The sequence below is a fragment of the Lethenteron reissneri genome, chromosome 5, assembly GCF_015708825.2.
Source record: "Lethenteron reissneri isolate LAM-NWPU_2019-01 chromosome 5, ASM1570882v1, whole genome shotgun sequence".
NCBI classification, from domain to species: domain Eukaryota; kingdom Metazoa; phylum Chordata; class Hyperoartia; order Petromyzontiformes; family Petromyzontidae; genus Lethenteron; species Lethenteron reissneri.
This window is the reverse complement of record NC_083783.1, coordinates 10,759,969-10,779,490: the sequence shown is the minus strand read 5'-3', so window position 1 is coordinate 10,779,490 and position 19,522 is coordinate 10,759,969. Positions and strand designations below refer to the sequence as shown.

General features: G+C 57.1%; 1 protein-coding gene across 2 annotated transcripts in view; it reads left to right on the top strand.

The window, feature by feature from the left end:
* LOC133352579 (uncharacterized) overlaps positions 1–19,338 on the top strand; it is a 29,846-nt gene extending 10,508 nt beyond the window's left edge. For both annotated transcript variants that reach the window (XM_061568322.1, XM_061568314.1), the window contains exons 4-15: positions 7–126; positions 855–974; positions 1,857–1,982; positions 8,530–8,612; positions 9,421–9,546; positions 10,457–10,502; positions 10,811–10,944; positions 11,263–11,391; positions 13,184–13,304; positions 13,933–14,067; positions 15,548–15,679; positions 16,112–19,338. In XM_061568322.1, the coding sequence (XP_061424306.1) occupies positions 7–126; positions 855–974; positions 1,857–1,982; positions 8,530–8,612; positions 9,421–9,546; positions 10,457–10,502; positions 10,811–10,944; positions 11,263–11,391; positions 13,184–13,304; positions 13,933–14,067; positions 15,548–15,679; positions 16,112–16,563 (1,724 nt within the window). In that variant the 3' untranslated portion in view covers positions 16,564–19,338. The remainder of the gene's footprint in view (positions 1–6; positions 127–854; positions 975–1,856; positions 1,983–8,529; positions 8,613–9,420; positions 9,547–10,456; positions 10,503–10,810; positions 10,945–11,262; positions 11,392–13,183; positions 13,305–13,932; positions 14,068–15,547; positions 15,680–16,111) is intronic.
* The last annotated feature ends 184 nt before the right edge of the window (positions 19,339–19,522 follow it).

Genomic DNA, 19,522 nt, shown 5'->3' with positions numbered 1-19,522 from the left:
GAGCAGCTGGCTGCACGCTGCCGGAGGAGAGCGTGCCCTTGCTGCTGTCCCTGCTGCGGTCAGAGGACGCGAGGGTTCAGAGCGTCGCGTGCGAAGCGCTGCATCATCTGCTCAAGAATCGCGCCGGTACGGCACTCGCTCACTCACACGCACGCACACACGCATGCACACGCACACACGCATGCACACACGCACGCATGCACGCATGCTCGCTCACATGCACGCTCACACGCACCCCTCACTTAGCCGTACACCCATTCTCCACCGGCGCAACCACGCCAAGGCCGTGTCGAGCCAGCCCGGCGCGGGAGTCTGGAGGTGCCCGGTTGTTTTTCCACTTGCAGAGCCGAGCCGTGCCACCAAGAGTGCAGTGATGCCGTGTACTCGTGAGCCCCGCCCCTGGCCCTGCTTGGCCCCCGAGCCAGCTTCAGGCGTCTTTTGTCGGGGGCTCGGCACGGCAAACTGCCGGTGGAAAACAACGGCGCCATGAGGGCCCTGCATTGGCCTGGCTAGGATACACTGCAGCATGTACTCATTTGAGGCTGAGTGGACCCGACAGAGGCCCAGAATACCTCTGTGTGTTCGCGTTGTGGCGTGGCGCGATGTGCTGGGGCCTTCTTACGTTTCTCTAAAAGCGAACACGTCCTGCCCAAGCCACCTTCACGTTGTCAGCGATCGACCGTCACCCGCCCATCCTGCACTCACTACGTTGCACACGCCTCTCTGGCAATCTCTCCACCTGCGTCGTCTCTGCCCTCTGCTCTGCCAATGGCACAAGTCTCTCTCTGACTCAACAAAACCGTTGCGGCGCTGGTGGTGCCGCGAGTGGCTAACGAGGCGTTGTTGGTGTGCAGTTGGCGCGGAGGTGACGGTCCAGGCCGGAGCGGGCGGCGCGCTGGTGGACGCGCTGGAGAGTGGCGACACGGCGCTGCAGGCGTCCGCGTGCGTCTGCTTGGGGACGCTCCTCGACACAGGTACCAGTGCCGGCGTCAGCGCCAGCCCCAGCGCCAGCGTCGCCAACGGCGGTCATTGCCGTCGTGATCTTAGCCGGGCGGCGGCGTCTCGGCACGTGGCCGATCACCCAGGAGTGCGGGGGAGGCAGCGGGGGTTGGTGGATCACCGCCCGGAAGCTGCGAAACTCCCTCCCCGTGGGCGCCGTGCAGGTGCCGTGCCCTGGCCCGCCACGAGGAGGCGGTGCAACAAACTGCGGACTCATCACCATTTGTTAAGCATCTGTACGGGGCTAGAGTGTTGCCCCCCCCTCCTCTCGCACAACAAACAGTTAGTACCACCATGATCAGTGAGTGGCAGCAGCTGCAATGATTATAATCATCAGCATCCCCATCACTGTCGTCATCATCAGTAGCAGCAGCATGATCAGACGCAGCATCAATTATAATTGCGGTCATCATCAACACCATTATCATCACCGCTTGCAACAGCAGCACCCACAGTATCAACATCAACAAGATCATCATCATCGTCACTGTCATCATTATCAGCACTCCGCTGCTGGCGGAAGGGCCCTCACTTGGCGTAGGTCGAGAGAGAAACGTATTTTGGCCTCCACTTCCACCTTAAAGGAGGTGGGAGCACCCACACTTTACCCCAGCACACGCCACCTGCCCAACAAACGACTGTGCCGCCGCACGTCCACACCGCTGGGTGGGTAGAGGCGGCCGCGGGGATTTCAGAAACCCGCGCCGTCGTTTCAGCCGCCGCGGCGGGAGACGGAGTCGACCCGGCGACCTCTGGGTCACAAGTCCGGTGCGCGGCCGACCGCTCCGTCCCGGAGAGCTTTGTGTGCGAGCGGAATTCTGATGAGTGGTGGCGGCGGCGGTGCTGGTGGTGCGCAGGCCGAGGCTGCGAGCGGGAGCTGGTGGCGGCAGGCGTCGTCGCGTCTCTGGCCGTGCTCGCAAAGTCGTACGAGCTCCCCGTGCAGCGGAGCGCGGTCACCGCCGTCCACTCGCTCGCTCGCACGGGTACCTACTCGCTCGCTCACTCACTTGCTCACTCGTTCACTCACGTGCTCACTCATACAGGTACCCACTCCTTCGCTCGCTCGCTCACTCACTCACTCATACGGGTACCTACTCGCTCGCTCACTCACTCACTCACTTGCTCGCTCGCTCGTTCTCTCACGCGCTCACTCATACGGGTACCCACTCCTTCGCTCGCTCACTCACTCACTCACGCGGGTATCGACACCACTCACTAACTCACAATGTATATGAACACAAAGGAAAAGTTCATCTTCATTGTGGCACAAGCAGGTGGTATGGCCGGGACCACGCCCTGCCGCCTTTGATTATTATCAAAGGTGGCAGGGCGTGGTCCCGGCCATCATCTCTGGGTCGCCAGGTTCGTAAGGCAGTGCGCTAACCGCTGCACCGCCGCTCTCCGACGTACGTACATGCGTACACACGCGCACATCCCGATTGCGTACCGGCGAAACTCCACGCGGTGTCATCCTCGTAACTGGCCCCTTATTTGCCGTCGCTATTTCTACAAGCCATACATTTCACACTGGGCGGTGGTGGCGATGGGGTGGTGGCGGATGGGGTGGTGGCGGTAGCGACGGCGGCGGTGGCGGTGCTCGCGATGGTGGCGCTGTGTGCGCGTGTGCCAGCTTCCGACCGAGTAAACCCCCCAACGCGCGAGCAGTCCCATCGGAGCCACCACGGCGCTGTGCAAGAGCCGCGGGGCAATTTGTTTGTCTCGGGGGCGGCGAGGCGGCGCAGGGGATTCGGCGACGTAGCGGTTGGCGCGCTGCGCTACGAACCCGGCGTCCCGATTTCGATTCCCGCTCACGGCCAATATCGGCGACAAATATTATCTGAACTGGTACTGGGCCTCCCCTAGGTCGACTCAGCCTCAAATGAGTACCTGGTGCGACTAGGGAGACAAAAGCGGCCGGGCATGGTGCTGGCTACCCAACCCCTCGTGTGCCGTTCCGGCCTTCAAAGGTGCTCGCTAACAGCACTTGCCCCAACAGTCTGTCAGGCTACACGGGGGATCTGTGTCTTTGTGGGAGTGTGTGTAGAGTTTGTATTCTCTCCCCCTGTTCTGAGTAGGCTTCCTCCGGGTTCTCCAGTTTCACTCCCACAACTGAAACAGACACGCACAGAATGCAACTCGCCAACACATCCCAGATAGGCTGAACGAAAAGTGTTTTGCAAATTAACAGCAAAAGCAGTTTTGCAGGAACCTAGTGGGAAAGTATCGTGCGACTCGGCGAGACTTTGCTGGGTAAACAAGCGGAATTGTTAACATGAATAACAAGCAACGCGTATAACTACTCGTGCACATGGACTAGCACACACACACCACATTCTGGTAGGAATATAATTTTGTTTACACATTATCTGATGGTGATACTGCTGCTGCGTCGGAAGTGGTGCACAACCCACAACAACAATCAACATTCATAAATAACGCTGTGTGTGGCCTTAAGCGCAAAAAATGTATTTCTAATAGACGATGTTTTGGCCTATGGTCCATCTTCATCAGAGTACACAAATTAGCGTTCACCATAATACTATTTTTATATCTCGTAGCCTTGTGGCTTTGTCCAAATCCTGGCGACCAGTACTCCTTCAAAACGGTGTAAGGTCGCGTCTCACGGTCAGTACAAATGTTTTCGTCGCCGTCCTACAAAGGTCGACTCTTTGAGCGTCTTCCCATGCGGCTGCGTCTCCGACGCCAGCACGGACGCAGCATTCGCGTGACCAAACGAGGACTGCCCACCCACCCACCTCCGAAATTACTGTCCTTGAAGCTCAAATCGTTTGAATTCCTCGCAATCTGTTCTCTGCTTTGCACCTGCAAAATGTCACTCTCTTCAAGTTTCCGAGAAAACGCCATTAGTCCTGCGACCTGACAAGAGAATAGACGAACCGGAGAGAGTCGCGTCGCTGTCAACTCAGTCAAAGGTGACAGCCTTCCCCTGAGCAAGCCGGGACAACGCTCCTTTGCGGCGGCCCCCGAGGGCAGCACCGGGAAGTTCCCTCCGCCGGGTTCGCGAGCGCTTTGGCCTGGCGCGTGCCAGCCGCGGCACCCGTTTTGCAGGAACCGATCAGAGGCTGGCATGGCCCGCGAATGTGGTGTGGCATGGCCCGCCAATGTGGCGTGGCGTGGCGTGCTCAACCACATTCGTAATCCCGCTGCTGGTGTTTTGACGCGCCGCATCAGGTGCTCGTTTAAAGCCGAGTTGACAGAGGTGGTGGTTGTGGGGGTGCCGGATTAAGATAGTGCGGGGCCTGTAGCATATGTTATAAAGAGGCCCGAATAAAAAAAACACACAAATATTAAAACACTAATTTTTGACTTGCACAGTAAAGTAATTGTATTTTTTCATTTGCTTTACAGACAGATAATACGACAAATCGCTAACCTTAAACACCCAGTCGTTTGTAAAACTTGAAGGCGGTATAGTACTATAGTAATAGAGCAAGTGCAGAATCACTGAACCGGAGTTGATAGCTTGAAAGCATTTAGCGCGGGGTGGTGGGGTGGTGGTGGTGGTGGTGGGGGTGGTGGTGGTGTTGGAGGTGGTGGTGCTGGGGGGGTGGTGGGGTGGTGGGGGTGGTGGGGGTGGTGGGGGTGGTCGTGGTGGGGGTGGTGGTGGTGGTGGTGGTGGGGGTGGTAGGGGTGGTGGTGGGGGTTGTGGTGATTGTTGTGGTGGTGGTGGGCATGGTGGTAGTGGTGGTAGGGGTGGTGGTGGTTGTGAGGTTGGTGGCTTTGGTGGTGGTGCCAGGGGTGGTGGTGGATGTGGTGGTGGGGGTGGTGGGGGTGGTGGTGGATGTGGTGGGGGTGGTGGGGGTGGTGGTGGTGGAAGTGGTGGTGGGGGTGGTGGGGGGTGGTGGTGGTGGGGGTGGTGGTGGGGTGGTGGTGGTGGTGGGGGTGGTGGTGGTGGGGGTGGTGGGGGTGGTGGTGGTGGTGGTGGTGGGGGTGGTGGGGGTGTTGGTGGTGGATGTGGTGGTGGGGGTAGTGGTGGTGGGGGTGGTGGTGGATGTGGTGGGGGTGGTGGGGGTGGTGGTGGTGGAAGTGGTGGTGGGGGTGGTGGGGTGGTGGTGGTGGGGGTGGTGGTGGTGGAAGTGGTGGTGGGGGTGGTGGGGGTGGTGGTGGTGGAAGTGGTGGTGGTGGTGGTGGGGGTGGTGGTGGTGGGGGCGGTGGTGGTGGTGGGGGCGGTGGTGGTGGGGGCGGTGGTGGTGGTGGGGGTGGTGGGGGTGGTGGTGGGGGTGGTGGTGGTGGTGGGGGTGGTGGTGGTGGTGGGGGTGGTGGTGGTGGAAGTGGTGGTGGTGGTGGTGGGGGTGGTGGTGGTGGAAGTGGTGGTGGTGGTGGTGGGGGTGGTGGTGGTGGGGGCGGTGGTGGTGGTGGGGGCGGTGGTGGTGGGGGCGGTGGTGGTGGTGGGGGTGGTGGGGGTGGTGGTGGGGGTGGTGGTGGTGGTGGGGGTGGTGGGGGTGGTGGTGGGGGTGGTGGTGGTGGTGGGGGTGGTGGTGGTGGTGGGGGTGGTGGTGGTGGTGGGGGTGGTGGTGGTGGTGGGGGTGGTGGTGGTGGTGCTCGCTGCTCCTTACATCAACGTGTCCGCCAACGACGGCACGCGCCGTGTGGCCCGAGAAAACATCTCTACATCGGCGACGTTTCGGGCAACGGCCCTGGTCCATGGCACGTAGACAGAGAGAGACAGTAGAGAGGCAGGGTGGATTATCATAAAGAGTTGGAGACTTTACAACAAAGATCGAAAGTTCCCCCATATAGCCTTAACACACTGTTGAGGCACGTGCTGTTAGCGAGCACCTATGAAGGCGCACGAGGGGGTGGGTGGCCAGCACCACGCGTGGCCGCCTTTGTCTCCCCAGTGGCAATATTTACACACCGCACCAGGTACTAATTTGAGGCCGAGTCGACCTAGGGGAGGCCCAGGACCGGTTAAGATAATCATCGCCGGTGTCGGCCGGGTTCGTAGCGCGGTGCCCTGCTCGCTACCACCACCGCTCCCCAACACAACACAGCTGCACACACGACGAGCCGACAGGCGCCGCCCGCGGTGAGAGTCATCGCGAGAGACGACAGCCAGAACAGGGCGGACCGCGCGCTACACTCGGGAACGGGTTTGTTGGGTGCACACAGTGGGTGTGTGTGTGTCTGTGTGTGTGTCTGTGTGCGTGTTTGTGTGTGTCTGTGTGTGTCCATCTGGTACAGATATAATGGGAGGCTGATCGATGCCCGGGTGCGGTCAAGGGATGGTTCCCTATTGCTCAACCACGTTATGTATGCCGATGATCTGGTAATCGCTGCTCACTCAGAGGAGAAGTTGGAGGCGCTGCTGATAAACCTGGAGCTTGCCAATAAGAGGTGGGGCCTTACCATCAGCCCCAACAAAACTAAGCACCTGCCAGGGTATTTTGTACCATCGGACACTCCACCCCCACAACTCCCAATCGGTGATGGGGCAGTTGTGGAGAGAGTGGAGAGTTCCCCATACCTGGGCAGTGTGCTCATGACCGGCTCCGGTTTAACAGCAGAGGTCTCCGAATCAGTCGAGCGGCAATATATTTTCATCGGTTGCGTTACGCACAGCAAGTTGGCACAGTAGGGGGCACAGGTGGTGCATCAGCCATTCATCTCAGTCATTTCAGTCAGTCGACCCGTGGCACCTGGGTCTGCCCCGTGACCTGCCAGCGGGCGTTCGACACTTCACGTAGCCTCAAGGTGCACATAGCCTGGCACAAGCGTCGTGGTGACGTCACCGCCACTTAGTGGCGAATGGCGGTTGTTGTTGTGTGTGTGTGTTTGTGTTGTGTGTGTGTCTGTGTGTGTCTGTCGGTGTGTGTCTGTGTGTGCCTGTGTGTCTGTGTGTGTGTCTGTGTGTGTGTGTCTGTGTGTGCTACTTTGTTCTCACCTGGCCAGGCATTGGAGGCTGGCAGCGTCCTCGCGTTTTCCTGCCAAGCCTCGTGTGTTGTTGTTGCTGTTGTTGTTGAGAGGCTCGGGACGAGCGTGGCACGCGGGCGGCTCGCGGGGTGCGCCCCGTGGCACGGGGAGGCGCGAGTTCGTGGCGAGGGGGTCCAGTTTCTCGTCCCCCTCAGACCCCTCATCAGTGCCCCGACCTTATTACAGACCAATTCAGACCCCCAATAAATCTCGTACGCCGTATGGACCTAAAAACTCAAGTTCCCAATGTACAGGATTACGGGTTGACAAAGCTGGGCTGTTGTTGTCTGTACGTCTGTCTCTGTGCACTCGCTCCCAGGGGGGAGCGGTGGCGCAGTGGTTAGCGCACTGGCGGGTTCGTGATGCACACCGTACGAGTCTGGCGACCAGAGTTTGATCCGGCGCTGAGCCTCCCCTAGGTCGACGCAGCCTTAAATGTGTACCTGGTGCGGTGTGGTAAACAGCGACACTGGGGAGACAAAGGCAGCCACGCGTGGTGTTGGCCACACCACCATCTCATTTTTTTAGAACGGATTTTTGTGTTTATAGTTTGTTCTCCTTCACCCGCACATCCCGATGAGCACGGTTGGCTACGCACGGTGCGAAAGAAGTCCAACATACGTACACGTACAGGGCGGTGCAGTGGCAACATTCGTGTGGCACGTGTCTGTTCTGCCCTCCTTACGCACAGAGCGTGAAGTGTGCTCTCCCCTCGTTCTGCAGTGTGCGTGTGTTGGGGAGTGGTAGTGTCGCGGTTAGCATGCTGCGTTACGAATCCGGCGCCCCGATTTCAATGCCCGCTCACGGCCAATATCGGCGACAAATATCTGAACCGGTCATCGGCCTCCCCTAGGTCAACACAGCCTCAAATGAGTACCTGGTGCGATGTGTACACGTCGCCACTCAGGAGACAAAGACGGCAGGCGTGGTGCTGGCCACCCACCCCCTCGTGTGCCGTACCGGCCTTCATCGGTGCTCGCTAACAGCACTTTCCCCAACAGTCTTCAGGTTATACGGGGGATCTTTGTCTTTGTGTAGTCTGCTCTTCCCTGCAGCGTGAGTGTGGGAGTGTGGGAGTGTGTAAAGTTTGTCTTCTCTCTCTCTTCACCCCATCCTGTGTGGGTCTCCACCGGGCGCTCCGTTCTCCTCCCATAGCTCAACCCACACACGCAGTGGAACTGGCATTGGCCACACATCCCCATGTCGCGAGGACCAACCTGGAAAAACAATCCGAGCATGCATTCCGGCTCTCATGGGAAAATAACTCGTGACCATTAAGACAGTGATGTGTTTGGCCTCGCACGTGTGCCAATGTGGCCTCTTTGGGAGCGGTGGCGCAGCGGTTAGCACACTGTCTATTCCATTGTAGGCTGAGTAAGACTTCGATGAGAGTCCGCCGTGGTGAAGTAAGAAGAATAAAACACAACGGGAACAGCTGGGGACAACAGTGGGGGGACTTGGCCTCTCCAGGACACGCCTCGGACAGCCGTGCCGGCTTTCACACGTGCTCGCTCAACTGCACTTGCCCTAAACAGCCTTCGGTAGAGACTGCATGGGTCATCTTTATCTTTGTTTCCTGTGCGCGTGTGTGCGCAGAGACCGGGAGGGCAGCCCTGCACAGCGAAGGGGCCCTGCCTGTACTTGTGCTGCTGCTACAGTCGGGGGACCCAGAGGTCCAGGTAAGGCTGAGGTCGTCGCTTCCTCATCTTCACCTCACTCGAGTGTGCGTCGTCGTCGTCGCCGCCAGCCATGCTCAATCCACTGCTGGACGAATGCCACCCCAAGCCGCCGCCTGTCTCCATCTTGCGATGTAAATGTCTCCCCCAGCCCCTGCGCACTTTCCATTGCGCGCCTGCCACTAAATCTTGACTCGTCCATCATCCCACCTCGCCATCCCAGTAACACATGGCAACGTTGGCCCAACGTTGGGCCAACGGCTGGAACCACATTGCACGATTGGCTACGCACGGGTGTGAAAGAAGTTCAACGTGCTTACGTACATACAGGGCAGTGCGCTGGCAGCGCCATTCCAAGCGTGTACCTCTCTCCACGCTTCTTTGCACGCTTCCTGGCGCGCACTTCAGTCGTGAGAGCCCCCAGGACTTGCAATCCGGAGGTTGCCGGTTCAACTCCCTCTTCTGGCACGGCAGTTCAAACGACGGCGGCGCAAGTTTCTTAAATCCACCCCCACCAACCTCACCCACCCCACGCACCCCACCCACCCCACCAACCCAACGGCATAAATGGGGTTCACCACAGTCAGCCCGATGGGCAGGTCGCGACTGGCGGGGGGAGGTAACTCCCACTTATTCCGAGACGTCTCGTCGGCGGAAGGATCGGCCTCTTCGAGCTCCCCGCAGTGGAGGTTCGTCCATCGTCAGCGGTGGGAGCAGGCGGGCAGTTGCAGGGCTGCGCCTCTGCCTCTGCGCAGGTGTGAACGCACTTCTCCCCCTTCTCTCCCCCCGCCGCCCGCGATGCCGAGTGCAGCACCGCAGCTGCGCGGCGCTGACGCTGCTGTCCGCGGACGCCCAGAGCAGGGCGCAGCTCCTGTCGATGGGGGACCGCTTCGTCGTGAAGTCGCTCCTCTCGCTCACGTCGTCGTCCGTCGAGAAGGTTGGCACACGAGTCGCGGCGGGCCTTGAGCGGGGGGCTGGGGGGGTAGGTGCTGGGGTGGGGGGCTGTGGTTATTTTTGCAAACGGTATCGGTGGTGAAAATAGTAGTCGATTTTTTTAAAAATCTGAGTCGGCAATAGCCAGAAATCATCGCGAGCCTGGTGATGATGATGATTGCTGCCACCGAAGTCGGGATGCGCGGCCGACTGTGACGAGACGAGACTTCATCATGGGACCTTTTCACCGGTATCAAAGTATGAAGAGTAAGAACAGGTTTTACCCTTTCTGGCAATAAAACAAGGAATCATGTCAGCCTTAACCACACAGTACTTGTGGTGAACATGAAAGCAAACCTGCTCTAATAATATTTGCATTGTCTGTGCAACTGATTGGCCTACACCAGAGAGACAGCCTTCCAGAGACAGCCTTCTTAGCTGTCTCTGCTCGACTGATGGAGTCTGAGCCAGGATTGGGCAAGAGCACAGCAACCACCTGGGCAACGGGAGAGCACAGATCTGTCTTGCGTCGTCACTCTTCGCAACCGGAAATGACATGTGATCAAGAAAGCGGGATACATACATAACAAACAGCGCATGGGGTGGTAAGCGAGGGAGGTGCGGAGACGTCCGCACACAAGCGACGTAGCGTCGCTCGGCCCGGTCGCAGTCGCACGCAAAACCCGCGGGCCTCTTGACACAATGCCACTGCGGTGACGTCGCAAGCTGGTGTGAACACGCCACGAGCAATGTGGTCCAGGGCGACTGCTGGCATTGGTTTATTACAAGGCCGTAACCTTGTTGGTGAGGATCAATCAAGTCAAAGCCTGTCCAACAGCCGGCTCGTCAACATCATTAACACAGCGGGACACAACACGGCAAATGCGTCACCGGTTTTGTCTGTGTATTTGCAGGTGTGCGTCCAAGCGTGCGAATGCTGTCGCGTTTTGGCAACGGAGGGTAAGGTTTAAAAACCATTTCACTCGCGTTTCATTTTCGTAGAGTGAATTGGTTTGGTTTGCAGTGCTCGCAATTCATACAGACCGAGCGGGGAGGCCTAGGCCAAAACGTCAAGGCCCAGGACAGCCCTCGGACTTGAAATGAACGTGACTATTTTTGATCAAATAATTTCATTTCATCAACTACAAAGGAGTGCGTAACGCAATCCATGCGCATGCACGTTTCTTCTTCCTTGTTCACGTTCCTTCATTGGCACAGGGAGGGGACCGCGACCTGACCGTTGAATTTGTTTGTGGTCCCTGCCGCAGAACCCGCACAGCTGACGCTCGTTGCCATGGACGCACTGCCTCAGCTGCACGGCATCCTGGGATCGGGCAGCAGTGCGGCGAGGGGGGCGGCACTTTCCCTGCTCAACCACCTCTCCTCCAACCCTCACCTCCAGGTACAGCACGGTGGGGGGGCAGCGAGAGACTCATGCACGCCCTTGACCACCGCACAATCGAGCCGGGCCTGTGCCGAGCCAGCCTGGCGCGGCTCACGAGGTCCCCGGTTGTTGTTTTTCTACTGCAGGAGCTGAGCCGAGCCATGCCGGTGACGGCGCGTGCGGTGAACAATTCGAGACGTGGTCACCACCGCTCAGCGGCCGTGTTGGCGCGTGCGCACGTGTTTTCCCGCGTGCATGTGCGCGCGTGTTTTCCCGCGTGCATGTGTGCGCGTGTGGTCACGTGTGTGCACGTGCGCTTGTGTTGGCGGGGCGCAGGAGGTGATGGTGGAGCACGGAATGCTGCAGGCGCTTGCGCGCGTGCTGGCGGAGGAGTGGGCGAATCGGGACGCGGTGGTGAACGGCACGGCCGCGGTCGGACACCTCGGCTTGGCCCGCGGCTCGCAGGTGAGCATAGGCCCCTGGGTAGGCCCCAGAGGTAGGCCCGGTGGTAGGTCCCAGGGGTAGGCCCCGGGACAGCAGAAGCACGAGCCACCTCCTGTAATCGTGCGGACGGATGGACCGCGTTTCCCCCGCTACGACGAGAAGAGGCCTATCCTCAAAGGTAAAGGGGCAGCCCTGCAATTGCCGGATCATGCCGCTGCTGGTGGAAGGGCCTCCCCAAGAGAGAGCTCTAGAGAACCCCTCACTCCCAGCGCCGGGCAATGGCTGCCTCTAGTCCAGCAGCAGCAGCAGCGCTGTGCAGGATGCAGCAGCGAGTGTTGGTGGATCGCCGCACAAAATGACTACAAAGTTGTGAGGCTCCTTCCTCCCTTCCCGTGGGCATCGGCGGGGTGCAACACCCTGGCCCTGCCGGCAGAATGCAGCCCAGCAAGGTGCGGGCTGATGTCACCTGTCCCTTCTGCGCGGGATAGAGCGTTGCACTGTCGCACGCGTGGGGGCAACACTGCAGAGCGATCTCCGCCTGGCAGCCTCGCGGCTTGTCTGTGGCTCCTCAGCGATTGGGAGATGCAATTTGCATTCACGACGCCAGATACAATTAATCATTAGACGAGGTAATTATGATTATTATTATTGGGATTTTTACCTCATTACTTTCCCACACTGACCAGACATCTTGGAAGAGGCGGGAGCACCCACACTTCACCGCCACACCACACTTTACCATCACGCCAAAACTTCACCACACCACACTTTACCGTCATACCACACTTCACCACCACACCACACTTTACCGTCATACCACACTTCACCGCCACACTTCACCACCACACCACACTTTACCGTCATACCACACTTCACCGCCACACTTCACCACCACACCACACTTTACCGCCACACCACACTTCACCGTCACGCCAAAACTTCACCACACCACACTTTACCGTCATACCACACTTCACCACCACACTTCACCACCACACCACACTTCACCACCACACCACACTTTACCATCACGCCAAAACTTCACCACACCACACTTTACCGTCATACCACACTTCACCGCCACACCACACTTTACCGTCACGCCAAAACTTCACCACACCACACTTTACCGTCATACCACACTTCACCACCACACTTCACCACCACACCACACTTCACCACCACACCACACTTTACCATCACGCCAAAACTTCACCACACCACACTTTACCGTCATACCACACTTCACCGCCACACCACACTTTACCGTCACGCCAAAACTTCACCACACCACACTTTACCATCACGCCAAAACTTCACCACACCACACTTTACCATCACGCCAAAACTTCACCACACCACACTTTACCGTCATACCACACTTCACCACCACACCACACTTTACCATCACGCCAAAACTTCACCACACCACACTTTACCGTCATACCACACTTCACCGCCACACCACACTTTACCGTCACGCCAAAACTTCACCACACCACACTTTACCATCACGCCAAAACTTCACCACACCACACTTTACCATCACGCCAAAACTTCACCACACCACACTTTACCGTCATACCACACTTCACCACCACACCACACTTTACCATCACGCCAAAACTTCACCACACCACACTTTACCGTCATACCACACTTCACCACCACACCACACTTTACTGTCACACCACACTTCACCACCACACCACACTTCACCACCACACCACACTTCACCGCCACACCACACTTCACCGCCACACCACACGCCACCCGCCAATCGGCTTAACCGTGGCCCTACGTACCGTTGCAGGTGCTTCTAAGCAGCCGGTGCGTGGAGGTGCTACTCAAGCTGCTGGGCACTCTGGATGCAGCCAGTCAGAAGGAAGCTCTCCTTGCAACTCTCTCCTCATTGGCCAAGCTTTGCGATGACGGTGAGATCAATGTCGTTATTTCTCGGCACGGTCCCCTTGAAGTGGCGCACACTTGGTTCATCTCCATCGCCATCATCGTCACCGCCATCATCGTCGTCGTCATCATCGTCGTTGATCATGCGCAGAGGAAGTCCGCCTCTCGCTCCACTCGCAGCTCGCGTTCCGCTTCCACGGCCACCCGCGAGTGCTTCTCCCGCCTGCGGCGAGTGAGATTCTCATGGATGTTCCTGGCTTGCAGCATGTTGCAGCGACCAAGATGATTTACTCCTTCTCCTTTCTTCCTGGCGTTCATCGGAATCGCTGGGCGGCTGCCCATCTCGTCCTCTCTCTTTCCCGTCGTTCTTCTGCACTTCGGTGTTCATTCCGCACTCCCCACCGCACGCCCTTCTTGGCGTTGACCGTCCGAGGACCGAGCGAGGTCGCGGAGCGCTGCTCTAGAGCTCGATCCTCGTCGATCCCATTCCGCCGCGCCGTCCTCCGCCCAACGGCGGCGACGGGCGGCCGTGCCCGACGGTCCTTCGTCTCGCGAGCGCGACGCCGACGGCACGACGCTCCGAACGCGTCGTTTGCCGGCCGTGCGGCGACGGGAGGGCTGAGAGTCGGATCCTGTGCCCCGCTGATTTCTCAGGAGCCGTGAGGAGGCGCCTGCTGCTGGACTCGTCAGGATGCCCGGTCGCTCGCGTGGTGGAGATGGCGGCTCACTGCCCGCACATCCAGGGGCGCATCCAAGCAATGGACGTCATCTGCCACCTGGCCTTGGAAGGTGGCGCAAAAGATAAAGATCCCCCGCATAGCCTTAACAGTCCGTTGGGGCAAGTGCTCTTACCCACCCCCCCGCGGCACGGCACACGAGGGGGTGGGTGGCCAGCACCACGCCCGGTCCGCCTTTGTCTCCCTCGTGGCGATATTTACACACCACAGCGGGTACTCATTTGAGGCCGAGTCCACCTAGGTGAGGCCCAGGACCGGTGCACATATTCTCCACTGTTATTGGTGGTGAGCAGCAAATGAACTTGGATCGATGGTTTTGTGGTGCAACACGCTGACCACCACACTCTTAGAAGGTAGCGCGCACGCATACACACACACACGCACAAACACACGCACACGCACGCACGCACACATGCACACACGCATACAAAGATGCAACGACCGTACGGTCCCCCCGATGTGCTTTCTGGCCGTGCCGCGTGTTTTTCGGCATGATGTCCGACGTTTCGCTCCACGTGCCGTGATATTATTCTCAGTTGCATCCAGTTCCCGAAGAGGCTCGTGTCACTTTGAGCGGCGGCTCATTTGCGCCGATAATCTCTAGTCCAGGTCAGTAGCGGCGTTCCGGAAAAGTCCCGAGTGAGGAACGAAGCCCTGGGTGGCGGCGTTCGCCGGGGAGGAGTGGCGACTCTCTCATCTGCGTTCGTCTCGTGACGTGACGTGTGACGTGTCGTGACGTGTGACGTGTCGTGACGTGTGACGTGTCGTCACGTGTGACGTGTCGTCTGTCATGTCGTGTTGTGTGACGTGTTGTGTGACGTGTTGTGTGACGTGTTGTGTGACGTGTCATCTGTCGTGTCGTGTTGTGTGACGTGTTGTGTGACGTGTTGTGTGACGTGACGTGTGACGTGTTGTGTGACGTGTCGTCTGTCGTGTTGTGTGACGTGTCGTGTTGTGTGACGTGTCGTGTTGTGTGACGTGTTGTGTGACGTGTTGTGTGACGTGACGTGTGACGTGTCGTGACGTGTGACGTGTTGTGTGACGTGACGTGTTGTGTGACGTGTTGTGTGACGTGACGTGTGACGTGTCGTGACGTGTGACGTGACGTGTTGTGTGACGTGTTGTGTGACGTGACGTGTGACGTGTCGTGACGTGTGACGTGACGTGTTGTGTGACGTGTTGTGTGACGTGTTGTGTGACGTGTTGTGTGACGTGTCGTGTTGTGTGACGTGACGTGTGACGTGACGTGTGACGTGACGTGTTGTGTGACGTGTTGTGTGACGTGTTGTGTGACGTGACGTGTGACGTGACGTGTGACGTGTTGTGTGACGTGTTGTGTGACGTGACGTGTGACGTGTTGTGTGACGTGTTGTGTGACGTGTTGTGTGATGTGTCGTGTTGTGTGACGTGACGTGTGACGTGTTGTGTGACGTGTTGTGTTGTGTGACGTGACGTGTGACGTGTTGTGTGACGTGTTGTGTGACGTGTGGCGCCGTGTGCTGCTCGTCGTGTGTGGTGCCCGCCCTGCTCAGATTTCCCCTCCCAGCACCTGGGGCCGCACCTCCCGGCCGTCATCTCCACGCTCGACGACTTCCTGTCGCGCCGACGCAGCGACCCGCGCCTCCTGCAGGCCGCGCTGCACGCGCTCAGCGGCCTGACGCGTGGTAACACAACCCCACCGCCTCGCGCCCGCACCCTGAGCGGCCACGTGCAGACAATCGTGTTACCTTCGGTGTTAACCAGTTCCTGTTCTGGCCCATGGCCCAGATGACGACACTGTTGATGATTCTACAAATCTTTTGGCGATCCTGCTGCTGCTGTTATGTTGGCAGTGGTGCACAAGCACCATCAACAACAACAACACAAGTACTGAACTCGCTCGTCAACACATCTGCCATGGGGCCATTGCCGATTACAGTTGTTTTTCCCCTTGTAATGAAGATGATCTCATTACGATGGCAATTGTGATGTTCTCATTGCTAATACTGCTGCTACTGCTGTTCATGAAAACGATGACCCTGCCACGATTGTTGCTCATTATAAGAACGACGATGATCGATGATGACGATGACGACAATGCACATACCCCACCGCAGACCCGGCCGTGTTGGCCATGGTGCAGACCTCTCCTCTGGGCCAGTCCCTCCGCGCTCTGCACGAGGAGGTTGAGGAAACGAGGTGCCTGCTTCGCCGATCCATCGGACACAGCAGCAGCAGCAGCGGTGGCAGCAGCAGCGGTGGTAGCAGCGGTGGCAGCAGCGGCAGCAGCAGCGACGCGGACTCCTCCCCAGAGCCGATTCAGAGCACCGACCCTCTGGGTCGTCTTCGCCCTGGGAGGCGTCTTCCGCCCGCTCTCGGTGGCATTGCCCAAGGGGCGAGCGGAAGTCCACACGATGACCACAGCGGCGGTGACGACGACGACGTAGATTTTGACGTGATTACTGATGCTGTTCATGTTGACGAACATGGCGATGGCGGCGATGGCGGTGATGGCGATGGTGAACATGGGGCTTGGATCGTGATCTCCTCCGATGACTGCCAACTTTGAACATTTAAACGCAGGCCGACGCTCTGGAAACAAATCGACGAGGGACATTTTATCGACCGTGAAATCGAGTTCTCTTATTTGCGATGCAGAAATGGCAGCAATTATTACATTTGTCGTTTTACGTATCTTCTGAAGTTTAAAAGGAGCACTTTGCCCTAGTTTAATCAGGCGCCGCTCTCCGTCCCGTGACAGCGATGTGGGTCGTCGTTCTTCATTGCGGTCATGTAGAGCCACGCGTGCGGTGGGCTCGTGTGCAGCGTTCGTAGCTCACGTTGAGATGGAACTCTTTTTCGACTAAAAGTATTTTTTTGTTTCTGTAAATGAAGCACCTCGTTTCATCCGTTCACTCGTTCGATTCAATTCAGCAATTTTAACTTTAACAGGGACTCTCAGAGGTGGCGGAAGAATAAATGAGGGAAGGGAAAGGTGTTGAGGTTCTGACAGAAGCGGCGACACCAACGCCGATGTGCGGCACAGCGAGAGAGGAGGAAGCGAGTTTCAGACGAACCGGAGCTGCGAGGACGTCCAGGGGACACTCCAATCAGCAGGGTTCATGTGATGCCAGTAGCAGGAGGTACGGCAAGTAGGTTACCGACTGGTTTTACAAACGTCTACGGTCTGACACGGGCACAGCAGCAAGCGGTGAATGTTAAGTTAAAAGTAGTTTTTGTTTTTAACCAGTGAACCAATCTTCATAGCAATAGATTCGCACCGTCACGTTCTGTCGGTGTCCGAGTGGTTCGATTTGTTTGGTAAACGAAACAAAAATGGAGTAACGTGAAGAGTTCGGGCGAAAAAAAATAAACATTGCGGGATAAAAAAAAATCTTTATAAAATCCAGAAAAATCTTCAGAAAACTGCACACTCGCCCGGCCATGGCTCCCAGCGCCTTTGCGCGGCTGGAGAATCACTCGCCTGGGGGAGAGGAGAATGACGCTCTGAGTGGCGATGACCCGGAACGCGAGCTGCGAGCTCCGAGTGGAGTGAGGAGCGAGACGCGGACTGCATGGCGATTAAAGCCGTGGGACATCGACGATGACGACGTTGACGATGACGACGACGATGATGACAATGACGATGAACCAAGTCTAAAGAAATAACGCAGCTTCGTCTGTCACGCTGCCGCGTAGAGTCTCGCAGTTGTTGTAAACCAGGATGCTCTAACCAGTGGCACAGTGTGGGCCGGTTTGGGCCACCGTCGCAAAGAACGTGGCCCTCCCTGTGCAACGTCCGCCTCTCTTGGTAGCCCGGCCCCTGGGCCCCTCTGGCGCCTGGGCCCCTCTGGCCCCTGGGCCCCTCTGGCCCCTGGGCCCCTCTGGCCCCTGGGCCCCTCTGGCGCCTGGGCCCCTCTGGCGCCTGGGCCCCTCTGGCGCCTGGGCCCCTCTGGCCCCTGGGCCCCTCTGGCCCCTGGGCCCCTCTGGCCCCTGGGCCCCTCTGGCCCCTGGGCCCCTCTGGCAAGTGCACTGCCTGCACACTGACGTGACGGCTACACAAGAGCTCGTAACAAGCAACGTGTCCAAACGATTTTCATTCATTTCCTTTTTTGGCAATATAACGCGTGAACAAGTTCACACAATGGTCCGTGCGAGTTTGCTTTCTGGTGTTAACGTTGTGTGAATCATTCGCGTGATAAACTTTTGAGGATTTTTTTTTTAACGTTCTCAAGTGCATTACTGTAGGGGGCCAGCAAACAAATAGAGCCGGCGGTGGCCGATGCACCACGCATCACGAGGGTGGATCGCGTGCAACAATTCTCGTTGCGGCGAATAGACAAACATTCCCGACTTGAGAAGTCACACGTTAAATGTGACGTCTGCCAGTGGAGTGTGATTACACGTGTTATTCATCTATTGTAAATATGGTTCAATGTTCAGCCGTCTCTACATTTATGATTATTTAGAAAACAGCGTCCCAATATACATTGTCAGACTCAGAATCTTTGTTTAGACTCGAAGGAATCCGATGAGCTATGAAGCTCCTTTTGTTCACTGACGTCCAGTTGGGGCAAGGGGTGAGCAAAGTGTGCATTGTGGCAGGGGACGGGGGTGGTGGTGGTGGTGAAACACAAGACGAGAAATTACATATTTACCCGGCAATAATGTCACTTGCCTCATGTAGACAACAACAATTACTGGCCATTCCAGGGGGCTAATTCGGGGTCATTGTTGGTGAAAGTTTGGTGGTGAAGTCAAAGCCCCCACCACGTTGAGATCCGCCAGCAATTTCTGGTCGCGGTCGCTTTGGCGAATCGGCCACCGCTCGCAGTTTTGCCTTTTAACAAAAAAAAATACATTTGACGGCGTGGAAGTAGCGACGCACGATTAGATAAGTGCGGCGATGTCTGGGCGCGATGCACGGTGGGTTTCTAACGCTCCTGGCGGTGTTTTTAAGGAGAAAAATACTTTGTGATGTGTAGGTCTACTCCAATGCGTGTCGCGTTAGTTTTATACTCCTCACTCGTCTTGTAACGATCCGTCGATTAAAACTGCTCTGCGCTCGTTACGCGTGCGTCGACCGAGCCCCTCTCACTCTCACTCGGCTGTTCGTGCAACTTCTACGCCAACTGGAGCACTGCAGACGGCAAAAATCCGTTGCCGTATTGCGAGGCTGTAGCCATGGAGTCAACATTGGGGGGACCAAATCTTCCAGGGTGTCTGGGGGTCCCAACCCAGAAAAATATCTACATATTAAAACTCATTTCCTGCCTAAAATATTTAAAAATGAACTAACACATGGGATGGACTTTTTATAATTTTTTTTACAATAATGTCTAATAGTGTATTGTATTACATTGCTCTGTTTTTTACCTATTTACCATTTCATGTTTCATTGTATGTAATGGCAGAGATTAGGGATTAATAAAGTACAACCATAATCATATAAACATAAATCTATGCATTGATTTATATAAAGACAAGTCCAGATACTGTGGCCAAGGTGTAGCAAACTGTTGTTTTTA